The sequence below is a fragment of the Vulpes lagopus genome, chromosome 1 (assembly GCF_018345385.1).
Source record: "Vulpes lagopus strain Blue_001 chromosome 1, ASM1834538v1, whole genome shotgun sequence".
NCBI lineage: Eukaryota > Metazoa > Chordata > Mammalia > Carnivora > Canidae > Vulpes > Vulpes lagopus.
Genome location: NC_054824.1, coordinates 60,426,708 through 60,452,484, shown reverse-complemented (window position 1 = coordinate 60,452,484; position 25,777 = coordinate 60,426,708). Strand labels below are relative to the sequence as shown.

Sequence of the window (25,777 nt, the reverse complement as noted above, 5' to 3'; positions counted from 1 at the left end):
TCCTCTTTGGGGGGTGGCTATTAGGTAGGCTTGGGGAAGGCGGAGTTTGGGGGGCCGGGGGCGGGGCTCCAGCGCTGGGAGGAAGAGGGGGGGCGCGCTGGCTCCAGCTCGGCTCAGACAAAAGGCGGCGGCGGGAGCGGGCGGGAGGCGGAGCGGCGCCGCGAGGGCCTCAAGGTGACACCCGCCCCCGGCCCCGGCCCCCCCGGCCCGGCCCCCTAGCCCGCCTCCCCACCCCCAGCCCCGAGCCCCCTACCCCCGGTGCCCTTTCCAGGCCCCCTCCCCCCCGGCGGGGGGTGGGGAGCAGCGAGGGCCCCGCCCCCTCCCGCCCCCTCCCCAGGGCCGGCGCAGGATGCCCTCGGCCCCCGGCAGCCCCCCGGGAAGCCCTGAGCTCGACGCACCCCCTCTACGCCATGTCCCCCCCTGGCTCGGCCGCGGGAGAGAGCGGCCGGCGGCGGCGGCGGCGGTGGCGGCCCCGGGGTCCCGGAAGAGCCCACGGCGGCGGCGGCGGCAGCGGCGGACGAGGGCCCCGCCCGAGAGGAGGTGAGAACAGGCGGCGCCCCTTGCCCGGGCGCGGCCGCAGCCTGGCCCCCCATCCCCCGCCGCGCGGCCCCCGCGGGTTCCGCCGCAGCGCGGCCGGCGCCCCGCACCCCGAGCCGGCCGCCGCAGCCGCAGTCCCGCGCCGATGCCCCCACCGGCGGCCGGAGCTGTCCGCGGTGGCGGGGAAGGGGCTGCGCCGGGGGCGGGGCTCGGGGGTCCCGGGCAGGGGGAGGGGCCTGGGGGCGGAGCCTCGCGGACCCCGGGCGGATCGGGTGGGGACGGTGGCAGGAATCCTGGCTCGCGGAGGGGATGCTATCCTGAAGGCCGGGAAGGGCGACGTATAGGTGCTACAGAGGCAGGAGGGTACCGTGGGGAAGTGGTGGTGGCACCTGAGCTGTGGTCCTCAGAAGGTCAGATGTATACAGAGGCGATTCCTCGCCCCCGGGGTCCCGGGGAGTGTGTGAGCTACCTCTCTCCCCCAATCCCCGGGGGGTGGGGTGGGGTGGGGGGGCTGAGCCCAGGAGGCTTTCGGAGTGTTGGAAATAAGCATATCCCCATTTAGGGGCCCTACTCTCCAGTGCTCTTAACCTGGAAACAAAGGTTTGAGAAAGACACCAGGAGCACTGCTCCCCTCCCCCCCATCGCCCATGCACACTCCTGCACACACATACACACTGCACTAGGGGCAGAAGCACATGGGCGGGGACGGACCTTCAGGTAGAGACCCTTTCAGATGTGCTCTCAGAGGGACAAGTGCACACTCAGGGGGGCACACAAAAATGCACATCTGCACACACTCCAAGGCCAAGGCTCCTGGAAAGGTACATGTACCCTAATCTTGTTTGGACAGGCTGTGTGCTATTGCCTAGCCCACCTACCTATCTGCACTTCCAGATCTTTCCTCTCATTTCACACCAGGCCCAGGGCTGCTGCCTGTTACTGTGCCCTTCCTTTCCACCCTTTTCTCCCTTTCCTTGGCTAGCCTCCAGGTCAGGCCTGGGAAATTGGAGGAAATCAGAATCTCAGCAGGAGGGGGTATGTGTGTGTGTGTGTGTGTGTGTGTGTGTGTGTGTGTGTGTTGGGGGAAGGGGGTTCCTAAAGCTACCCGCAGGGAGGAGGAGTGAGAAAGCACAGCCCACCACAAGAAATCCAGCTCAATTCTCATTTATTAAGTGGCTTCAGGGTGCCAGAACCATGGTAGACACACAGAGTGAGACCCTCCCCTCAGGAGCACTCAGTCTAGACATGTAAACAAGTCATTGGGGTGACAGGGGTGGGGGGGGAAGAATGGGCTGAGTGCTTTAACAGCCCCCAGAGAGCCCCAAGAATCATTTTCTTTTGACAAATGACTGGACTGCAAACATCTTCCTCCCTTCCCTCCTACCCTGGTCCCACATCCCCACTCCCCAGCCACTTGCCTCTGCCCTTCTGGATATCTCCTCCTGGACTGCGTTCTACTCAGAGACACCAGTCCTTTCCCTCTCATTTTAGAACAGGGAAAGGATGTTAGGGTCCAGGAAGGAGACTTACAGGGGGCCTAGGGCCATATGTGGAGAAAGTGTCAGAGCTTGGGGTTTTCTGGGCCCACCCTCCCTCCAAAGGAGGTATGAGACTAATGGTCTGTGAGGGACAGGGAGGTGGATGGGTCAAAGAGGACTGGCTCCTCCAGAACCCAAGGCTCAAAGAATCGGGAAGAGATGAGGGCCCCACCTGTTAGGTGGGAAGGTGAGGTCAGTGGGTCCCTGCCCACTTTCCTGGAACACCTAGAAGGAATCCTGGCTGGGGACCTGCCTTCGCTGACGCCTGTCCTTCCTGTCTCCCCATCCACACCTTCTTCTGTTCCATGGCCATCTTTATGTCTGTCTTTGGACTCTGTTTCTCTGGGTGCCATCCTATCCATCTGTGTCTTCTCTGCCACCTGGGCCTCCTCCCTCCATCTCTGGCTCTGATTCCTCTCTGCCTTTTGGGGTATCTCTCTCTCTCTCTGTGTACTTCCCTGTACTGGCATTCTATTCTCTTTTCCTGTCCCCATGGCTCACTCTGGGTCATTTCTGCCTTTGTCTTTGGTCCTCGGCTTCCATCTCGGTCTTACCTTTTCTCTTCACATCCCTGTCTGCCTGTCATCTCTGCCGCTGGCTTTCACCCCTCCATCCATCTCTGTGCTGGGTCCTGCCACTCCATCTCACTCCCCATTTATCTCGGACCTTCCTCTGCCCGTCCGAGCAGCAGCGTCCCATCCAGCCCTCTTTCACCAAGTCCCTCTGCCGTGAGTCCCACTGGAAGTGCCTGCTGCTCTCGCTGCTCATGTACGGCTGTCTGGGGGCTGTGGCCTGGTGCCACGTAACCACGGTGACCCGCCTCACCTTCAGCAGCGCCTACCAGGGCAACAGCCTCATGTACCACGACAGCCCCTGCTCCAACGGCTATGTCTACATCCCCCTGGCCTTCCTGCTCATGCTGTACGCCGTCTACCTGGTGGAGTGTTGGCATTGCCAAGCCCGCCATGAGCTGCAGCACCGTGTTGATGTGAGCAGCGTGCGGGAGCGTGTGGGCCGCATGCAGCAGGCCACGCCCTGTATCTGGTGGAAGGCCATCAGCTACCACTATGTCCGCCGCACCCGCCAGGTCACCCGATACCGCAATGGAGACGCCTACACCACCACCCAGGTGAGGGGCTGGAGGGGAGCACAGGTCAGTCCAGATGGGAGGGGGGGCGCGGGGACCCTCACTGACTGTCCCCAGGGGGAGGAGCACAGGCAACACTGAGCTCTTGTGGACATGGAAGCAGGAGGGCAATAACAACCATAATAATAACAGGGAACACTCGCAGCCAGGCTCTGCCCTACATACATTATAAATGCCAGGTCATTTCTTTTAACCCCATAACCACCCTGTGAGGTAGGTAACTACTATCCACATTTTACAGATGAGGAAACTGAGGCCTTGAGAGGTTAAGTACCCTGCCCAGAGTCAAACCAACAGTATGTGGTGTACTTGAACCCAGGCAGTGTGGCTCCAGGGTGGTGTATACTGCTTAGTGCTTAATGGCTGGAGATGGCTTCCCATGCACTATCTCACAGCATGCTCTCACCTGTTCAGTGAGGCGGCTGCTTTCAGGTCCTCTTTCACAGGTAAGGAACCCTAAGCTCAATGACTTGTGCTCAAGGTCTGCAGCTCCTCAGTGGTAGTGCTAGATTCAAACCCAGGGCCCCAGGTCCCAAGTTCAAGGCTCCCAAAGGTGGGAGCCTTCTGGCAAAGGGATGGAGGTAGGCATGGGAGGCCCCACGGAGAGATGGGGGCGGGGGCCAACGAGCACTTCCAGGACCCGTGACCCGGGAGGCTCAGGCGTTACTCGAGCCTTGGAAGAAGAGGACATTTTCTCCGGATTGGGATGGGGGAGCCGGATGGGGGAGCCGAAGCCTGGGGCCTGTGAGCATCAGGTAGGGGGCTGGGAGAGAGCTAAGGTGGGAATGGGCAGACCGGGGACAAAGGCGAGACAAAGGTGGTCTCGACAGGGTGCTCCTCGGCCCCTCTGGGAACACACCTGTGAAAGGGAAGAAGGGGCAGCGGAGGGCACCGGAGACAGGGCGAAAAGGTCGGGCAAGCCCGATTCGCGGCCAGCGCCTGACCGCCCCCCGCGGAGCAGCGCTTGACTGAAATCCGCAGGCGCAGGCGCCCCGGTAGGTAGGTCCGAGTTCCCGCCCGTCCTCAGGCCTGATGCGGACGCTCGGCCGCCTTGCTCTGTGGGGCAGATGCTACGCTCCTTCCCGGCTGGGCTCGAGCGGGCTCTGAGGCGGGGCAGGCAGGCTCTTAGGGTTTGCGCGGGCTGCAAGCGCGGCGATGGGGCGGACGAGGGTGAGCCTGCAGAAGCGACTCCCGCCGCCCTCCCCGGCGCCGCAGGTCTACCATGAGCGCGTCAACACGCACGTGGCGGAGGCCGAGTTCGACTACGCGCGCTGCGGCGTCCGCGACGTGTCCAAGGCGCTGGTGGGGCTGGAGGGCGCGCCGGCCACGCGCCTGCGCTTCACCAAGTGCTTCAGCTTCGCCAGCGTGGAGGCCGAGAACGCCTACCTGTGCCAGCGCGCGCGCTTCTTCGCCGAGAACGAGGGCCTGGACGACTACATGGAGGCGCGCGAGGGCATGCACCTCAAGAACGTGGACTTCCGCGAGTTCATGGTGGCCTTCCCGGACCCGGCGCGGCCGCCCTGGTACGCCTGCTCGTCGGCCTTCTGGGCCGCGGCGCTGCTCACGCTGTCGTGGCCGCTGCGCGTGCTGGCCGAGTACCGCACGGCCTACGCGCACTACCACGTGGAGAAGCTCTTCGGCCTGGAGGGCCCGGGCTCGGCGAGCAGCGCGGGCGGCGGCCTGAGCCCCAGCGACGAGCTGCTGCCGCCGCTCACGCACCGCCTGCCGCGGGTCAACACGGTGGACAGCACGGAGCTCGAGTGGCACATCCGCTCCAACCAGCAGCTGGTGCCCAGCTACTCGGAGGCGGTGCTCATGGACCTGGCGGGGCTGGGGGCGCGCTGCGCGGGGGCGGCGGGCGGCGGCTACGGGCCGGCGTGCCGCTACGGCGGGGTGGGCGGCCCGGGCGCGGCGGGCGCGGCCCCCTACCGGCGCAGCTGCGAGCACTGCCAGCGCGCCGTCAGCAGCTCGTCCATCTTCTCGCGCAGCGCGCTCAGCATTTGCGCCAGCCCGCGGGCCGGCCCGGGGCCCGGGGGCGGCCCGGGCTGCGGGGGCAGCCGCTTCTCGCTCGGCCGCCTCTACGGCTCGCGGCGCAGCTGCCTGTGGCGCAGCCGGAGCGGGAGCGTCAACGAGGCGAGCTGCCCCACCGAGCAGACGCGCCTGTCGAGCCAGGCCAGCATGGGGGACGACGAGGACGACGACGAGGAGGAGGCCGGGCCGCCGCCGCCCTACCACGACGCCCTCTACTTCCCGGTGCTCATCGTGCACCGGCAAGAGGGGTGCCTGGGCCACAGCCACCGGCCGCTGCACCGCCACGGCTCCTGCGTAGAGACCTCACTGTGACCTCGCGCCGGCCTCCCTCCCGCCCCCGCCAGACTGTGCTCCTCCGGGGAGCGGGGGCAGTGGTGATGCTGACTGAGGCTGTGCTGGGCACGGCGCGGGGAGCGGGCGGCGAGGGGGCGCGCGGGGCGGACCCCGTGGGCTCCGGACCCGCCTTTCCTGTACAAAAAGAGACCGGCGACGGCGACGGCGACGGCGACGGCGAGGGCTGGGAAGGGGAGTGGCGGCTCCGGAGAACCGCGCCCCGCCCCTGCGTTTCTAGGGGGCGCCTCCCTTTCCTACGCGCACACTCGAGATTTCCCGTCCAGCCTTTCAGTGGATCTTCTGACTGTTAGTGGCGACTGTTCTGTGGCACCGCGTGGGGCCCGTCTCCAGGGCGAGGCCTTCGCTGTGCAGCTGGGGAGGTTTCGAGGCGCGGGGAAGGGAGATTGGAGCTTTCCTTCCACCGCTGCCTGGCCCCACCGGGGCCTCTCCCTACTGAGGGGGTGGTGGTTTGGTGAACACCAGGGCTGGCTTCCAACCAGCTAATTAATTCAGTGGGTCTGAGGCCGGGGCCAGATGTCAGCCTCGATGCTCCAGCTCAAAACCGTGCAAATGTTGCTATTCTCTTCTTGGCGCTGGCCCCAAACATCGGGGTTTCCTTTCTGCCCCTCCCTCCACCGCTGTTTATCTTGCTGGGTCCCTGGAGTGTGGGTCCTGGAGGGACTGTGCTCACACCACAGCCGTCACTCTGCTCCCTTCCCTCTTGCTCTCTGGCCCCAAGGAGCAGTTGCCCAGGGGGGAGGGAGGCAAAATGTGGAGGGGACGTGTCTCAATCCTGTCTCTGAACTCTGCAGCCTCCTGGCAGCAGCGACCTAACCCGGGCTCTGGGAGGGCTCACCCTTCAGAGGGGGGGGTGCGATACTCCCCAGGGCACCTTCATTAAAGCTGGTCATGGTGAATAGGGTGGAAAGAGGGGGAGACAGACCCGGGTGACAAAGGGGAGCTCTCGTGGTGGCCGGTGGGAGTCAAAAGAGGAGAGGGCAGCAGAGGGAGACAGAAAGGACTTCCAAAGGTGGGGGGTTGTCTGGGGCGACTCTTGCCTTCCCCAGACTTGTGGGAGGTGGCGTGAAGAGCGGTTGTCCCCACACATTACCTCTGCAGGGCTGAGAATGTGCTCACAAGCCCCAACTGGAGAAATACTCAATTCCAGTGGCAGGGTCTGAGGCAGGAATTCTCCAAATCTTGCCTGACCCCGGTGTCCTCCCCTATCCCATGAGCTGAAGCCCTGCAGTGTATCCCAGGGTCTTCAAAGGGGCACCCTGCCACCACCCAAGGGCACTGGCCCCACCTCCTGTTCTCGTAAAGCTCTGACACCGCCTTTTCTCCCCGACCACTCCCCCCCCTGATGCGCTTCAGTGTGCATGTCTGTGTACAACCAACCCCCTGCCCTCTCAACTCCCCTGGCTAAAGTTTTCCCAGCAGACTCAGTGCCCAGGGATTGAGCTCACATTTCAAGCTGGAGAGGATCACCCTTGGGCCGCCAACATCGCTCACCCCTGATGCTCCTCACTTTGCCTGAGCCTTCAGAGCTCCTCCTTCCCCTCCTTCAGCCTCCTCGCCCATCCTCCTTCAGCCTAGCCAGGACTACACCTGCCAAGGGCATGACTGCCACCTATGCAACATCTTCTCTGGCTTTCCTTCCCCCTTCCCTGGGGGGCTTAGGAGGTACAGACTGTGGGGACACCATGGCCCATGGCCCATTGGTGTTGAGCTTTACTTTCCCTGTGGCGATGGCAGAGTGGGAAAGGCAGAGGAGGCCAGGGAAGGGGTGGCTTGGGCTGGAGGGAATGGCTGCCCACTAGGTTTCCCTGGGCAGCGGTGGCCACCTGCCTGCCAGCACGAAACCTGCCTGGCCTCTGAGTCTGTGCTCCTTGGGGGCCTGGCAGTTGGAGCACCTCTCTTTTTGAATGGACATCTGTGAGGTACAGGTGGTGAGCTGTGGCCGCAGGCCCCGGTTCTTCGCCAGCTGGCACCTGGATGTCGTGCCCTTGTGTGAAGGCAGCCCAGCCACTTCACGACTCCAAGGAGGGAGGGACTCCGCTCCTTCTCCCTCAGGTCCATTCCTGACACAGAACCTGAGCTAGGAGGAGGGGACAGGGCGGGGGGGAGGGGGCTATTATTATTTTTGCCTGTATTGACTGTGTCTGCCTAGGTCTTAACACAGACGGCCTCACCTTCCACACATGCACAGACTTAGAGAGAAACCAATTCTTTGGTCTATTTTCTTGGTAGCTTTATTGATTGCCAGGGAAAACAAAAACCAGAAAATTAATTAATCTCTAAAATTAAACTTTACACTGAATGTTCTTGTTTCTCTAATTAGAACCTCTGCTAGCAGCTGTGGCTATGTACACACACTCACACACACCCTCACATCTACACGTTTGCACTCCAGAACTGTCAGAGGGTGTCAGGCACAAGACAGACTTTAGGTTGCCCAGACAGGCACACAAGTGCAGTCACTCCCAAGCCCCCTTTGGTGCTCTGCTCGGCGCTGCTTGTTGGAAGGAGTCCCTGAAAAGCAGGCACCCCCAGGCTGTGGCTGCAGCCCCATGACCCATCCTTTGGAAAGACCACAGTTCTGGAGGCTCTGGGTCTCTCAGTGGGAGGAGGATGGAGGACAAGGCTCAGCCTGGATCTATCAGGTCCTCTTGTGGCCCTGTGGGCTGATGTGGCTCCTGTGGGCAGCCGCAGAAGGACAGGGACTCATGGAGGGCACCCGGAAGGCTCCTTTTGTGCTGGGGACAAGGGCTTGTGGGGTGGGCTGGGCCTGGCTGGGGAGAAGACAGTATCTGTCAATTGGGTGCATCACACTGTGGCCTTTCTGTCGTGGATTTCCAAGCGCAAAGATTGTACAAATCAAACTGGTGGATAATAAAGTTGCAGATGACTCACTGACTTCCCTCCCCAGTGTGGCACCTCCCCCACGCCCTCCTCCTCCTCCCAGCAGAAGTTCCCTGGTGGGGGCAGTGGGTCTGAATCCCTCCTGTCACCTCTGTTTTCCCCTTTCCAGGTTGAGGGGGGCGGGTAAGAATGAGGGGATGGAATGGCCTGTAGAACGGGATCACTTTAGCAGCATCAAGTAATAGGGAGCATCGGCAGGGGTGAGGGTGGAAGAGCCAGGCAAAGCTCTGCAGTCACCAGAGGAGAGAAAGACCGTGTGTTTGTGTGTGTGTGTGTGTGTGTGTGTGTGTGTGCGCGCGGGTGCGCGTGTGTCCCTGTGTGTGCATGCATGCACATCTTTGAAGGTCAAGAAGTCCAGGACCTGTTCAGTAGAGAGGAACATGGTGGGGAGGGGGGTCAGGGAGATGGATGGCCTCCATGGGAGAGTCTGGGCAGGGACTGGCTTTTGGTCTTCTCTGCCTTCCCTAATCCTGGAAGAAGTCAGTCATTTCAGGTAACATCCTATTCCAGGGGTACATACCCCTTTTTTCCCCCATCCCAGTCCCCTCCCCCACCTCATATCCTTATCTGCATCACACTTGATCACTCACTGCAAGGATATCCATGGTCTCTCCCTGTCTCCTTCCTCTAGACCCATGTAACATTCTATAGGAGGAATGATTGAACATGAAATGAGAGATCGGGCTAGGACAGTGACCCAGGTCCTGTCACTGCCCCAGCCCTGTTCCCCAACCTTATCCTACAGGGTTCTCAGGGCCCTTGGCAGTGATTGGTGACATGAAGTGGCTGGGATTCAAGGCCCGCTGGCGGGCGGCTTCCCGGTTGGCACAGAGGGCCTGGCCAATGAGGTACTCGCTCTCCTGGGCTACATCTGACAGGCGCAAGTCAAACTCCAGGAGGGTCTTGTTGTCTGACATGCCTTCCAGGAGCTGCTTCCCACCGTCCTGGGAGAGGAGTACAAGAGAAGGGGTCGTTTTGTATCACTACCTAGGATTGCACATGCGCATACACATTTATATAAAGATGTGACTAGAATGAGAGTTTCACGAAACAACGATTAACCTTTTGGTCAGCACGCTAATGTGTCCTATGCTCTCCTCTCCTATCCTATTCTATAAGAAAAATGGTACTCAAGACCTACTAGACTGAATTTTTGACCCTCATGATTTGAAAAACATGGTTCTGTGACAATGTTGGTAACTCCACTCCTCTGATTCTACCATGGGTAGATGAGACAGATCTGGCTAATGACATCTGAGGAGGAAGTATGGAGGAAGTGGTTTCTGGGAAGGTTGTTCTCACTCTGAAAAGAGAACAAGAGAGAGGGGTGCTCTCCCTTTTCCTGTCTCTGAGCATGGCCCCAAGTGACATGCAGTAGCCATCTTGGGACCTGAGAGAAGCACCTGGGAGGACACTGCCAAGTGGCTGGGTGGGCAGAGCAGATGGCACCACTGAGCCAGTGAATTTACCACCTCCGAAGATCCTCTACCCTGGGGCTTCTGATTATGGGACGTATTGAATATTCCTCTTGTTTAGGCCACTTCCTGGATCGGTTTTCTGTTACTTGTGGCCAAGAGCACTCTGTTGGGAGATGGTGTGTGTGTGAGAGCAAGACTGTTCTCTGGGGAGGTTTGGTACAGGGTGCCAACATGGAGGGAACACATGGAGGGTCCCCCTCACTAGTCCTCATAGCTCCAAGCTCCAGCCCCTTGTTGGGTGGGCTACACCTGATGTGAACAATTTTTTATGTGGGAGGTAGAATGGTTGTGTTCTATGGTTGTGACCCAATAGTGTGGTGCAAAGTCAGTTTAATGGGTTACAGATGCATTTTTAAAAAATGAAGTAGAATAGAATATAAAGGAAACCATTAGCATGTGTCACAAGCAGTGAAAGTACATTTCAATGATACTATATTGATACGTCTGTTCACTAGGTGTTCATGTAAATTGCATTTCTTGTTTTGTCACTTGCTCAAGAAAATGAGAGACATTGTCTATCAGAAAGGACCCAGGTGGAGCATCTGGGTGACTCAGTTGGTTAAGCATCCAACTCTTGTTTTCTGTTCAGGTCATGATCTCGGGGTCCAGAGATCCAGCCCTGCATCAGGCTCCACACTCAGCAGGGAGTCTGCTTGAGATTCTCTCTCTCCCTCTGTCCCTTGTTGCATTTCTCTCTCTCTCTCTCTCCCTCAAATAAATATTTTTGAAAATATTTTATTTATTTGAGAGAGAGAGAGAGAGTGTGAGCACCAACGGGGGGGAGGGGCAGAGGGAGAGGAAGAAGCAGGTTCCCCACTGAGCAGGGAACCCCGATGCTGGGCTTGATCCCAGGACCCTGAGATCATGACTAGAGCTAAAGGTAGACTGATTGAGCCTCCCAGGTACCCCAAATAAACAAATCTGGTTTTCAACCAGCCCTGGTTTGTTTGTTTTTTTAAAGATTTTATTTAAAATAAATAAATAGAGAGAGAACATGAGCAGAGGGAATGGCAGGCAGAGGGAGAAGCAGGTTCCCCACTGAGCAGGGAGCCTGATGTGGGGCTTGATCCCAGGACCCTGGGATCATGACCTGAGCTGAAGGCAGACGCTTAACCAAATGAGCCTCCCAGGGGTACCCAGTCCTGCATTTGAATCATAGCACTGACATTCTCTACTGACTGGATGCTCTCAGGTGATGCACTAAACCCTCTGAGACTCAATTTTCCATCTGTAAAGTGGGGTTAAGAATACACATTCTAGGGGCACCTGGGTGGTTCAGTCAGTTAAGTGTCCCACTCTTGGTTTTGGTTCAGGTCATGATCTCAGGGTTGTGAGATTGAGCCCTATGTCAAGCTCTACACTGAGCATGGAATCTGCTTGAGATTCTCTCTCCCTCTCTCTCTGCCCCTCCCTCATCCCTCTTCTCTCTATCTCTCTCTCTCTCAAATAAATAAATAAATCTTAAAAAAAAAAAGAGTTCATATTTTATTAGAGGTGCCTGGCTGGCTCAGTCCATAGAACATGGAACATTTTATCTTGAGGTTGTAAGTTTGAGCCCCATGTTGGGTGTAAAGATTACTTAAAAATAAAATCTTCAAAAAAAAAAAAAAGAATACACATTCTACTAGATAACTGTAGGAATAAAGGAATAGTGCCTGGCATAGGCTATAACCCTGAATAATAGTAATAGCTAGGGATCCTGAGGTCCTAGCAAGTGCCTCCAATGTTAACTGCTTTATAAGTATAACTCATTTAATCCTCCCAGTAACAACACGTAGAAGTAGATTCTCTTATTATCTCCATTTTACAGATGAGGACATGGTGGCCCAAAAACGTTAAGTAATTTAACCAAGTGCAAAATGGCAGAGCTGGGAATAGAACTGGGTAAAGTCTGTGGTCTTAACAATTACCCTGGAAGTTCCTCAAGGCAGTTGGATTCCCACACTCACCCCCCAAGGCTATGGGGCTCTTCTTGGCTCTGCGAGCCCCAGAAGGTACAGCTTACCAGTCCGATGTGATTGCAGGACAGGTTGATGCTGGTGAGCGTAGTGTTGACAGTGAGCACCTGGGAGAGGAGGGTGGCGGTGGGCTCAGAGAGTTCATTGCCCCCGAGGTGCAGGGTTGTGAGGCACTTGTTGGTCTGTAAGGCATGGGCAAGTGCCTGGCCACCCTCATCTTCAATGCAGTTGAGGCGCAGGTTGAGGGAAATGAGGTTGGTGTTGTGTGCTAGGGCGTGAGCCAGTGACTGGGCACCAGGCGCACGCACCTGGTTGTTGGCCAGGGTGAGCACACGGAGGTGGCTGTGGCTTAGCAGCTTGGCCGCAGCACGTGCGCCCCGGTCCCCGATGAGGTTGTGTGACAGGTCCAGCTCCTCAAGGGCTGGGTGATCCAGGAGGCTGCGAATTAGTATGCGTGCCTTGTCGTCGTCTACCTTGCTTCGGGTCAGCCTGAAGGTCTGTGGGCAGGTAGAAAGTATGCAGCACCTGGCAGCCAGGGAGAATCTGCCTGCCTGCCCAGCTACCTTCTGCAGGTAGAGGAGCAGGCCACAGGGAGGCCCGAGGTTCTGCTTATCTGGTGTTGGCCATCCAACTGGCCCTGGCCAGGGCAGGGCTTCCCCCGGTGGCAGAGCAGTGCGGAACTGGTGGCAGGCAGTAGAAGGAATGCCTACCATTTACTGACAAATTACTATGCGGTAGGCATGCTGCTAGAGTGTTATCATAACAATTATCTCTGACTCTCTAACCCCCAGGCAGGTAGAATGAGTTCTTTCTACTTTGCAGATAGAAAATGAAGGCTGAGGGTGGACAGGTCATTTGCTCAGGGTCACACAGTGATCAAGCCCCAGAGGTAGGTTCAAATCCAGGTCTATTTGATGCCCCAACTCCTGTTTGATGGCCAGGAGAGGAACTCGTGGATGGAGAGGCCAGGGAAAGAAGCAGGATGAGAGATGGGGAATGGAAGGATGGAGAGAAAAGACAAAAGAATGGGGTAGGACTAGCATGGGGAATCCTGGAGATGGGAGTCCTAACCCTCTCCTAACCAGCTCCTTCCACTCCTCCCTCTTCCACGGGGCCTCTCCACCCTCTTCCCATTCTTCATTCCCCTGCTTTCTTTATGTCTCCCTTAGCCAGCTTAGAGCCTCTTGTGTCTGTCATCATTTCTTTGTACCTATCTGGCAAAGCTCCAACCATGGATCAACCCCACTCTGTTTTCTGCCTATCTGTGCCCAAGCAATTGATGTAACGGAAAATGTCACATGACAGTTCTGGTTGGTATCTCTGGAACCACCGACAGACCCTCAATGCTGTGTGCCAATTTAGCCCTGTTTCTCCAGACAACATATTCTCTCTTACTCTATAACAATGATTTCAACCTTCTCCAGCCTTCTCAAACTTCAGGGAGCCACCTGACAGCCTCCTTTCAGCACTTCAGTTTCCTCCTGCCTCCCTAGCCATTGAATGGGAACCCTTCATTTTCCTAATACCAAACACGAGCCCACTGCTATCCACCACATCCTCTCTCCTCTGCCCAGAGCCAACTGCCCCACCTCAGTTCTCAATTCCACCCTCCCTGCCTTCTCAAGAACCTTCCTTGGTAAATGAACCTATGCCTTTCTCCTGGACTTATCGCTTTGTTGCTGTCCAATGGAACTTTATGCTGGTTTTAAACGCATGCAAATATCTTTTTAAGAAAACCTAAACCCTTCATATTACTGATTTCCCCTTCATCCCCTTCACAGCCAAGTTCTTGAATAAGCTGATCACAGCCATCCTGTTTCCTCACTTCCCACTCTCTCCATAAACCACTCCAATCTGGCCCCTGTTCCTGGCACTCCACTGACAGTTCCGGCTCTGTGACCTCTGAGTTTGCTAAATTGGGTCCTCAGCATCACCCCACTCCATTGCTGCTTGCTCCTTTTCTTGAGATTCACCCCTCCCTCCACTCTGTGACTTGAGGCCATGTCACCCCGTTTCCTCTTTCTCTGACTCTTTGGCAGGCTTTCCCTCTTCCAATCAGAATACGTGGGACATACTTTACTGAAAAATTATCTGTCGAGTATTTGAGTTTCAAATTTAACTGGATGTCTTGTATTTTTATTTGCTAAATCTAGCATTCCTAGCCTAGTTGTAATTTTACATTTACATGATTGCTGATGAGTGCCTTTTATTCCACCAGACTGCTAGCTCCAGAGGCCACAAATGGTATTAATTTTGCTCATTGTTGAATCTTCAGCACCAAGGATAGGGCCCAGGGTGCAGATGTTCCTTGGGTGAGTAAGTGGCTTGAGAACTGGGAGAGCAGTGCCTTGTTCCACCCTGCATCCCCAGAATCCAGCTTGGTGCAGGGTGCATTCACTTGGTCAGTGAATGAGAAGGAAATGGGAGATGATGGGGATGGAGGAGCAGGAGGAAGGAGAGGAGGAGGAGGAAGAGGAGGGGAGAATAGGACGTAGAGGAAGGCCCCGCCGCCTGGTACCTTGAGGGTGTGGCATGCCTTGATAGTAGCCGCCAGGGAGTGGCAGTCCTGATAGGTGAAGAGGAAGAGGTTCCACTCGAAGTTCATGCCGCAGTCCTTGACCCCATACACCAGGTCCAGCTCCTCCAGGTGGCTCAGGCCAGCTACCAGGTCCCGCAGTTGGTAGTGGTCCCCGGTGGGCTGCTCCATCTCGGCCTCGCTGCCCGAGTCGGACAGCTCCCCGTTCCATGGCTGGAGCGGGAGCTGCACGGGTGGAAGGAACTGATCCACGCGGAGACTGCGCACGTAGTTCTTGCAGAATGGCAGCAGGTCGAGGATCACCGCGGGGTCTGTGGTGCTCGGGATGAAGTGCTTTATCAGGTTTTCCAGGTGCCGCTCGAAGAACAGGCGCTTCCAGCTGCCTCCGTGCCTGGCCACGTGGCACACGGGCCAGCGCTGCATGCAGCAACGGCGCCAGTAGTTCTCGTCGTCGATCAGGTTGGCGGTCACGGTCAGCGGCAGGTCGGGTGACAAGTGGTTCAGGACCTTCTGCTGGTGCTCTGGAAGCAGCTGCTTCAGGATAGGGTTGTCTTTGAGAACAGGAGGGAAAGCAAGAGTCATAGCGGTGGGGATACCACAACGTGGTACCCTGGGCTGGTCCTGCCTGGGGGCACCCAAGCAAATGGAAGACCTTCCGCGGCCCTCAGGGAGCCCCAGCCTGAGAGGGGGCGGGCAGCCTTTACTCTAAGGGATGCTTAGTCTGAGGATAGAGATGTAGCCCCTGGCATTGGGATGTTCCCTGCCTGAAGGTGGACATCTTCCTGTCTGGTTCCAGGGAGCTCCCAGTCTGAACAAGAATCTCAGTTCTAGCCCTCAGGTATTACTTAGTCTGATGTAGGAGATAATCCTGAGCCCAGAGATTCCCAAATGATTTGATTCATTAATTTCAAAACAAAACAGAACAAATATATTTGAACATCTACTGTGCTCCAAGACACTAAGTGCTGAGGGTACAAGAGTGAGGAAGATGGTGGAAGCCACTCCTTCTTAGGAGAGGAGGCAGATAGTAAATAAGTCAGGAGAATATATTGTAGGTCAGGTGGTGGTAGGTGCTGCAGATAAATGATGATCCTGTCCTCACAGCCCCAACCAGTAGGAGAGGCTGGGAACTCATCTTTGAAAAGGATAACCATTTACAGAGCACAAAGTACAGAACAAACCAAGAACCTATATGCACTGTGGAAGGCTCCAAGAGAGTGGAGGATGGTCAACCAGGGAGGGCTTTCTGGAGGAGGTGTTTGGTAAATATGGTTTGGGCTGGGTTTTGCTGGAGAGAGTGGGAAAGATGAGGAGAGGGCATAGACAGGCAGTGCACAGTGTGGATGGGAATCTGGTGGACCCTGGAAGTAGAGACAGTGGGAGAAACCATTCTGGTTCCAAAGGGTAAGGGCAGTGTTTACTGGGGATGAGGACCCAGTGCAGGAGGGCAGGGGCTGCCCCAAGACCCAGCCTTTGAGGTTTTGCCTCTGGGCAGGATGGATGGGCAGTCCCCACCCATCCTACCCTACTCCTGGCCTTTTGAAACCTCCTGCCCAGGGCAAGGACAGACTCACTCTGGAAGTTCTCAACAATGTGCTGAATGCAGAGCTCTGTGAGGAGGGGCACGATGGCCAGTGACCACTCAGGGTCCTCAGCTATGATCCTGCGCATCCGACGTACATTGGCCCCGGATTTCCAGCCCTTGGACTTGCTGGGGGGTGGGATGACTGAGGGTCTTGAGGGCTGGGGACCTGTGCTTGAAGCTTGGCCTGCGGTGGAGGACCTGTCCTGCATGGTGATAGAGGATCGGCTGAGGACTGACAGTGTTGGTGTCACTAGGGTTTCCTGCATGCTGTGGACTGGCAGCCTAGGGGCAGGTAGCCCCTTGGTGATGGCCTTGTGACGAGGAGTCTCTCAGACTGGCAGGTTCTTGGTGCCCATGGGAACCTGGAGGGAGAGGAGGGGTGGAGATCTTAACTTTGGAGGGTTTCAGTGGGCATTTAGCAAGAGAGGTAGCACAGAGTGGTTCTTAAGGGTCCATCTCTGGAGTAGAGCAGATTCAGGTAAAAATCCTACTGGTTAGCTGTGTGGCCTTGGGCAAGTTACTGAATCTCTTCTAGTTTCATGTGCCTCCTCTACAAACTGAAGAGGACAGTTACTTATAAGAGGAGTGGGAGAAGTGAATAAAATAATGCATCTAAAGAGGCATAGTATACTACGACACATGCAACTATAGCAAGGAGCAGGCCGACATTTTGGATAATAATATCTATACAGAAATTAGAAGTAATTAATATATGTTGGATGCTTATTTATGTATTTTTTTTTGAAATTTTTATTTATTTATGATAGGCACACAGTGAGAGAGAGAGAGAGAGGCAGAGACACAGGCAGAGGGAGAAGCAGGCTCCATGCACCGGGAGCCTGATGTGGGATTCGATCCCGGGTCTCCAGGATCGCGCCCTGGGCCAAAGGCAGGCGCTAAACCACTGCGCCACCCAGGGATCCCTTATTTATGTATTTTAAAAAAGATTTCTGAGAGAGAGAGAGAGAGAGAGAGAGAGAGAAAAAATGTCCAAGAATGGGCAGGGTAGAGGCAGAGGGGAAGAGAGAGAGAATCTCAAGTAGACACCCCCACTAAGTGTGGAGCCTGGTATGGAGCTCCATCCTACAACCCTGAGGTCATGACCTGAGCCAAAACCAAGAGTCAGATGCTCAACCGACTGTGCCACCCAGGTGCTCCTGGACACTTAAATTTTTTTAAAAAAGTTCTTTATGCATATTAACCAATTTAATCCTCACAAAAGCCTTTTTGAAATAGGCACTTTTATTTTTCCCATTTTTCTGATGTGAAGCCAAAACACAGAGAGGCTAATTGACTTGCTCCATGTCACACAGCTTATAAATAACAAGGATGGATTTAAATTCAGTCTATCAAGTTCATTGTTTTTTTTTTTTTTTTAAGATTTTAAATAATCTCTACAGCCAACATCGGGCCTGAGCTCACAACCCGGAGACCAAGAGTTACATGTTCTACTGATGGAGACAGCCAGGTGGCCCTCAGGTTAATTCTCTGAACCCTACATTGTACTGCCCCTCTGAAGATGAGAGGTCTAGATGCATATTGCCAAACGCTCGAGGTATAATAAAGAACCATTTAGTTTGGGACGCCTGGGTGGTTCAGCGGTTGAGCACATCTGCGTTCAGCTCAGGACGTGATCCTGGAGCATCGGGATCAAGTTCCGCATCGGGTTCCTTGCATGGAGCTTGCTTCTCCCTCTGCCTGTGTCTCTGCCTCTCTATTTTGTGTCTCTCATAAATAAATAAATAAAATCTTTAAAAAAGGAGCCATTTAGTTCAAAACAGCTCCTGGGGTTAAGTATTTTATAGAACAGCACTGCCTGACCAGGAGGATGGGGTTGAGAACAGCACTGCCAAGTAGAAATGAGATACATGTCAAAATGTAGGCCACATATACTATTTAACATGTAGTAAAATAAAATAAAAAATAATCAAGAGAAATGGGTGAAATTAGTTTCATGTTTAACCCAATATGTCTAATATTATCATTGAAATATGTAATCAATATAAAAATTATGTTTAGAAAAGATTTTATTTATTTATTCATGACAGACACACAGAGAGAGGCAGAGACACAGGCAGAAGAAGAAGCAGGCTCCTTGCAAGGAGCCTGATGCGGGACTTGATCCCAGATCCTGGGATCATGCCCTGAGCCGAAGGCAGACACTCCACCACTGAGCCACCCAGGCGTTCTTATAAAAATTATTAATGCGATATTTTACATACCTTTTTGCATACTAAGCCTTCCAAATCGGATAGCTCAATAGCCATGTGTGGCCAGTGGCTACTGTTTTGGATAGTGTAGGCTGAGAGGAGGGAGAGGGGAACCGGACCCAGGCTCTGTCCAGGGGGCCGGCACCTTCCCTCTTCCCCTCTTAGAGCTTTGGCTTGCACCACCCCCCTCCACGCCCATCTGATCCAGTCTTCCTAGTTCTCCCAGCCGCCCTGCCTTCCAGACGGCAGCGGGGAAGGCGTGGGAGGCAAAAAAGCAGCTAAATCTGGGGCTGGAGACAGAAGACAGAGGATGTATCTGGGGCTGGGGACCCTCCTCCGCATTTGTCCATTTGTGCACGCTTGCTGCAGGTGCCCTGAGGCTGCAGGCTGAAATGGGGCCACTCCACACAGAGCTCCTCCTCTGGGCAGTTTCCCCTCAGATTTGCTCTGTGACTCGGTGCACTGTGTAGTGGCCGGTGGGAAGGAACACTCTGAACCAGCATAGGTGTCCTTGGCAGATGGAGAGGACCAGATGGTACTCCCCAGTCCACCAGGCATCTCAAGGAGGAAGAGCCTGGCTGTGTGTGTGGGGAGGTGGGGGCGAGAAAGGCGGGGGCGGGGGGGGGGGGACAGGGGCAGTGTAGGGAAGACATCTATGTATTTGTGACACCCTTATGCAAATCAAATGCAGAGGCACAAACAGATTGTGTCCAGATTGATGGAATAACCAGCTGGTGCATTTGACTAATAGCCCCTCAGAGGGCGTGGCTGGGAGGGGATGCTGCTTAGAGGTGCCAGATGACTTTGCATTTCTGGTTTTGCCAGTGACTTGCTGTGTGACCTTGGCCAATTTACTTAACCTATCTGAGCTTCAGTTTCCTTATCCATACAACTTTCCTTATCTGCAGGGGGTTGTGGAGACGAGATAATGTCTGAAAAGAGTACTGGGGGTGTGGGGGGCTGTGGAGGATGGGGGACAGGGGTCTTAGGCTGGGAGTAGCTTAGAGTGCCACCTCTGAGCGCTGACCTGAGATGGGATGGAATCCTGGAGTGGCCCTTCCCTATCTCCAGGGGAGAGGCGAAGGGCAAGGTGGCAGTGGTGGTGTTTGGGGCTGGATAGGATGGAGGGGCCTGGCAGTCTGGGCACAAGGAGGAAAGAGCCAAAGGGCCAGGCCTGCAGCTGCCAGCTCTGCATCTGGTCTCCTAGGGTTCCTGCCAAAAGTTCCCTCCAGAGTTCTGGCCGAAAACATTCCGGTATGCCCTTTGGGCCCAGATGTATTCCCACGACATGCTGTGGGCCATGCCCAAGGGAGCAGGACCCGGCTTGGTGGGGGGTGGAAGGAACCCCAGATTTCTGGTTAGTGCTGCCCTGGAGCCGACTCCAGGCATTTCTCTGCCCAGCCTCACCGTCCAGGTAGGCTGTTTTCCTCTCCTTCCTCCTGGGAGGCCAGATGTCCGGGAAACCCGACCTGGGGCCAGACTGGCGGCCCTCTGGAACAGGCTGCCTGGCATGCCTGGCACTGGTTCCACTATCTAGGGCTTCATTGTCTTAGGATCCAACGTCTCTTCCTAAGGTCTGATCTGCATCTTTCATGCTGCAGTTTAGAGCCTGCAGTCCCTTTGTGGGCCTGACACTGCAGGACCCACCCTGGGGCAGTCTCCTGGGCCCTCACCACCTCCTCAGAAGGAAGAGGCAGGGCATCCCTCCTAGTGCTCCAGGGACTCCAGCGGGTATCAAAAAGAGCCCCTATAATCCTGATCCTGCAATGACTATGTTTACAGAAACCTCCATACCACTAGGTCTGATGTCATTTGAAAGGACAATGTTGAAACCATTAACCTCATAAAAAATTAAGAGGTGATAGTTTTCACTTTCCCCATCACCTGTACAACCTATCCCCCACCTCCCCTCTGGTAACCGCCATATGTTAACTAACTGCGGATCAAATAAAGACAAAAAAAAAAAAAGATGACATAAAGCAGGGCCCCTCCCTGTGCAGGAGCAGGCGGTGAACCTGACCTGCCCCCCCTTCTCACCCACTGTGAGGCCACCACTCTCTTGGCTCTCCTCCCACCTCTCTGATCATTCCTGAAGTCTATTTGTAGGCTCTGGGTCACCCTGCCCACCCCTCACGAGCTGCGGCTCCTCTGGGGACTGCCGCCTGCCCTGCCCGGCTCCTGGAGATGGTTGCAGCTCTCACCTCTCCTCTGAGCTCAAAACTCATGCCTGCTGCCTGCCTTCTGCACTCTGGAGAACTCAGAGTCTCTCCCAAGCCTCTCCTCCTCCTGGCTCCCTACCTGGCCAGGAGCACCAGGCCCCCCATGTCTGGTTACTGTTGAATCCTGCCAATTCCACTTCCCATCCCACCGGCCCTCCTGTCCCTTAACTTGGGGGTGGGGAGGGGGATGCCTGGGTGGCTCAGCAGTTGAGTGTCTGTCTTTGGCTCAGGGCATGATCCCTGCCCGGGGATTGAGTCCCACATGAGGCTCTCTGCGGGGAGCCTGCTTCTCCCTGTGCCCTTGTCTCTGCCTCTATCTCTATGTCTCTCATGAATAAATAAATAAAATCTTGGAAAAAAAAAAAAAAACCCTTGCGGGAGAAGGCAGGGGAAGGGGCCTGCTGGCCTGGATCCCAGCTCTAGCGGCTCAGCACCTGGCGCTGGCCGTCAGCATAGTCCTCACAACTAGCCTTCCCTCCCGAGGCTGCCATGGCCACTCGCTACAGCTCAGCTTCCTGAAACTCAGTAGAGAAGGCCCAGGGCACCTGGGAGGCTCAGTGATTGAGCGTCTGCTTGGGCTCAGGTCATGATCCTGGGGTCCTGGGATCGAGTCCTGAAGGGAGCCTGCTTCTCCCTCTGCCTATGTCTCTGCCTTTCTCTGTCTCTCATGAATAAATAAATATCTTAAAAAAAAAAAAAAAAAAGAAGGCCCCTGTGACTGGACATCCTATTTATTTTTTAAAAAATTTTATTTACTTATTCATGAGAGACAGAGAGGCAGAGGGAGAAGCAGGCTCTATGCAGGGAGCCCGACGTGGGCCTCGATCCCAGGTCTCCTGGATCAAGCCCTGGGCTGAAGGTGGCACTAAACCGCTGAGCCCCCGCACCCCCCCCCAACAGGGCTGTGCCTGGACATCCTGTTTAAAAGAAACTCCTGTTTGCCCCTGGAACTCTGCAGGCTAGTTCACGCTGCTGGCCTATGCTCAAACAGTTCTCTGCCTGGAAGGCCTTTCCCACGGCCTCGGCCCAGGAAATGGACAGTCCTTGTTTTTCTCAAGTCTGGGTTTAAATACCACTTCCTCTCTGAAACCTTCCAGCCTTTCTTGTCCTCACCCCCCTCCCTCCGAATCAGCCCCTCCCTTTATCAGACCCTGTACCTGTGTCCCTTCAACGATCTGACTGATGACCCTCCACCCACACCCACACTAGGCTGTGGGCTCCTTGAGGCCCAGGGACTGTTTCCAGCTCCTTTTTCTCCCTACTCCCTAGCCCATGTCAGGTCTGCCTTACAGGAGGTAGCTGGTTTTCTGAGCTGCCCCACCCCCTTCTAAGAACAGATTCTGGCCAATAGGAGTGTCCCATATTGGTCAGGGTGATTGGCTCAAAGTTGGCCACCTGATGCCAGCCAATCCGGGTCCTTTCTGGGATTTGTTGGAGCAGCAGCAGAGGTAGACATAAGGACGGATGTCCTTGAAGGATACGGATCTCCTGCTGCTGGAGGCTGTTTCCCTTCATGTGGAGACCTGTCTGCAGCAGGAGGGAATGAAGCCTGGAGGAGACCAGCAGGATTGAGAGATGGACAGAGAACACCTGGCACCCCATCTGAGGCCCTGAGGCCCCCAGAACTGCCAGGCTCCTCAGCAGTTCCTCTGGTTCTGAGACCTCCTTGGCAGCCTTCTAATAGGTCCCTTCTGCTGATGCTGAGTTGAGATTCTGCCCATTTGTGACCAAAGGGTCCTGACCATTTGGGTAGGCTCACAATTTGGTGAATGAAATGATGGAAAAAAAATCCTAAATCAGTAGATGAAATAGTTCAATGGGGGTGGCTGAGAAGGGCCAGAGGCCCCCAGGTTTATTATACACAGGGCCTGGCACCTAACTCCTGGGGCCCCTTCCTATCCTGATCACCCTGGGCCTCCAGCCTCACCTTTCATCTCTTCAGCCATAGGATATATCAGTAATTAGCAGTTACCAACTTCTTTCAGGGCTGTGCTGTCATTTGAGTCTTACAGCCACTCTACAGTGGAGGTAGGGCTTCTTATCCTCATGCTAGGGATGAGAAATGACTGGTCCTAGGACACCTAGGAGGGCTGGGCCCAGGGTCACCTCTCTGTCACCACAGGGCACTGCTCTTCCACAGTTTGCTGGGTGTGTCCCCTCCCCACATTTTTTCCACCCTTCCCCAGGAAAGAGGAAGGCATGCCCCTGCTTCCTGGGAGGCTGGGCTCCTATCTTTAGGCAAAGAGAGCCTGTCAGAGAAGGCCTCCCCAGGCCAGGAAAGCAACGAGACACTGGCACCCTACTACGGAAATTACTGGTTCATAACATATACATTTATCTATATCTATCTATATCTATATCAATATCGATATCTCCCCTCTTATCAGGCATCCACACCTCAGTGTGAATGAATTTCAGATCCAAAAAGTCAAGTTAGGAAGAGGGCAAGGAGAACACACCACCACGGGTGGAGGGTCCATAGGAGAATAAGTCAGGGGACCTGAGATAACTCCACCTACTTCACAGGCATCACCAGTCTGCAGCTGAGGGTGGTAGCAGGTGGCATTATTTTTCCTGGAAGCCTGGGGGTGGATAGACACCCATTAGTGAGGGGCCCAAAGGCACCCCGACAGCTCCCAAGGACCTGAGGAGGACAGCTCCAGAAATGGCACCCACTTTCCTCTTTGGAGCTTTTCTCCCTAGGGAACCTATGGGGTAGACAGAGAATCCCAGAGTATGAAGACTGGAAGTATGTTGAACACTCTGATCCTTCTCTTTTCTCACATTCCAGAGAGAAAGTCAGGGCCACGGGGAGTGATCACTTCTTGTGCCACCACCTGGTGCCCCTATTGAAATGCACAGCTTACTCTAGGATGGGGAAGGTGGGGACATGTCCTGTGACCTTGTTTCCTGGCACAGGTTTCACAGGCCTGTTGGGCTTTACAATGCTGTGTCTCCAGCCATCATCCAGCCTAACCCCACACAGGACCACAATCCCTGTAGAAAGGTCAATCCTCCCCCAACCAGCTCTCTGTTCTGAGTCCTTAGGACCAGGGCCCAGGGTCCTAAAATCACATTCAGGCCATAACTCAAAGGGTTGGGTGTAAAAGTCTATTCTCTATGTGCCCAAGCACAGGTAATATAAAGTGACAACATGCCCTAGTTCGGCCAGCTTGGCCTTGTTTTTGATGGCTTGCATTTGCTGGACAAGTGTCCTGGGAACCATATCTTGCCTATACCCAGCTATGATTTATGGAGTTTTAGGCTCTCAAAGCATTTGCACAGCAGGAGGCAGCTCGTAAGGACTTAGGAATTATACTGCATTAAGGCCAATCTCCACTCTACCCCGGAGCATCTGTGAGGCCTTGGGCAAGTCATTTCACCCTACTAAGCCTCCATTTCTTTATCTGTAAAATGGGGGTAGAAATTAATAGTATCTACTTCCTAAGATTATCCAGAAGATTTTAAAGGAGCTGATGTGTGTAAGAGGATTCATGTCATGCTGGGCCCAGAGCCACCCTTCAAAATATGTGTTAGATGTTGTGATGAAGATGTGACATGCCTTACCTAGGTATGTTCATTCAATCTTCCAGTTTATTATTGAGGACTATTCCTGCTATTATGACACTATTATCTCCATTGCACAAATGAGGAAACAAGCTTAGAAAGCATAAGTAGCTTGCTAAGCATCACATAGCTAGTAAGTGGGAAACCTAAAGTTTCAGCTGATACCCATTCAAAGCTGTCTGTTACTTCCATGCACAAAAGCATAGAGATAATAAGCTGTTGGGATTGCTTCCTAAACTGTCCAGATTCAGTTGTTCATGGCACTTTTCCAGCGGGCCTCATATTTTCTGCAGCTCATGGGCGCTTCTCATCCTGTCACCAGTGTGAAGCCTGGGGTAACCCTTTAGATGCTGGCCTAAACAGCCCAGACTCCCTCACCCCCTAAGTCACTGCCAGACATGAGGCCCTTCCACAGAACTGGACCGTCGCCTGAATCCTTCAGCATGAGGCCTCTGGGGACCCAAGAACATTCTGTAGAGCTGCACTTTCCTGCTCCATGGCTCACATTGGGCCCTTGATATTGCTCACAGACCTGGGACTCAGTGCCTGAATCTCTAGCACATTCCCTCCTCTTGGACATCTCAGACCTTCTCTATTCTTCTCAACTCTCCAGTTAAATCGAACCGCTATAGCCAGAGGGTTCTCCCCACTGCCTGAAGGGGAAAGTTGAAGAGGCTGGGGGAGAACTCTCTCTCCTTCCTGCTCATCACATCCCTGGTCCTCATTCTCACCTGCCTTCCTCTTTTTTTTTTTTTTTTTTAACCTGCCTTCCTCTTAACTGAGGAGCCGAAGCACCTCTGTGCCCCTTGGACACTACCTTCTGGGCTGGCTCGGCTAGATGGGTTATACCCTCTACCCACTTCTCCCACTGTGCTTCCTCTGACTTCTCAGCCAGCTTCTCCTTCACTTTAGGATCCCAGAGGAGACCCCTCCCTGGGCATCTGTCCTCAGGGGCCCTGGGCTTTTGTTTTACTTTCCTGATCTCTTTCATGCCTCCATCAGACCCTACCTCCGGCCATATGCCTCCCAAATTCCCACTTGGAAATTTTTAGTTTGTGAAATCACAAAAGAGGGACAGCAAAGTTCTGTGATGGAGCCCGGGCCCAGCATGCTTGGTGATTGGCCCCAGTGAGATGGCACACTTATCACACCCCTGGGCTTGGCCCTTCTCCCAACTCCTGACCACTTGGGTCTGTTGTCTTAAAAAGGGCTCCAGAGTATTCATTCCTCACCCCTTACTCCTGCCTTGGGCTCAGACACTCCTGCAGGGAAGCTCAGCTCCAAAGGCCAGCGAGTCCCTCCCCCAACTTGCCAGGGGTGAGGAGGCCCTTGCGGCTCCTTAGTAACCAAGGGAAACCAGCCATGCTGTGGGAGAGAGGGAGGAAGGGAGATACTGAAGCTTCTGGACCTGTAGGAGGGACTGCAGCCTGCAGGAGCTGGGAATGGGAGTCCGTCTTTCTGAGAAGCCTGCGGCTCCTCCGGGGCTCAGGACTGCTCTCCTCCACGACCTACCCGATGCCCCACACTCTCCTTCCTCCTTCTCGTGGTGCCCCCCCCAACCCCGCACCCCTTTACTTGCAGACCTTAAACCTCTGGTCCAATATGCAGTGACCTAGCGGAGAAGCAAGGGTCCCACCTCAAATGGGTGGGGGTGGGGAGTCTCCTGTGGGGACAGACGGGGCTCAGAGCCAAGCCAATCTCAGCCAGGCGGGAGCG

The 25,777-nt window shown here is 55.0% G+C and overlaps 2 protein-coding genes across 2 annotated transcripts; one reads left to right on the top strand and one right to left on the bottom strand.

Annotated features, from left to right (window-relative positions):
• Positions 1-395: 395 nt before the first annotated feature.
• TMEM151B (transmembrane protein 151B) lies at positions 396-8,498 on the top strand. The gene is given in 4 exon segments (XM_041759924.1): positions 396-439; positions 441-540; positions 2,764-3,204; positions 4,438-8,498. Coding segments are annotated over 4 exon segments (1,698 nt in total). The 5' UTR covers positions 396-410; the 3' UTR covers positions 5,566-8,498.
• A 744-nt stretch (positions 8,499-9,242) lies between these two features.
• TCTE1 (t-complex-associated-testis-expressed 1) lies at positions 9,243-16,331 on the bottom strand. The gene is made up of 4 exons (XM_041773821.1): positions 16,055-16,331; positions 14,463-15,031; positions 11,992-12,441; positions 9,243-9,452 (listed from the first exon to the last, which is right to left on the bottom strand). Exons 1-4 carry the CDS (start codon positions 16,329-16,331, stop codon positions 9,243-9,245), a joined length of 1,506 nt encoding a protein of 501 aa, XP_041629755.1.
• Between the last annotated feature and the right edge of the window lie 9,446 nt (positions 16,332-25,777).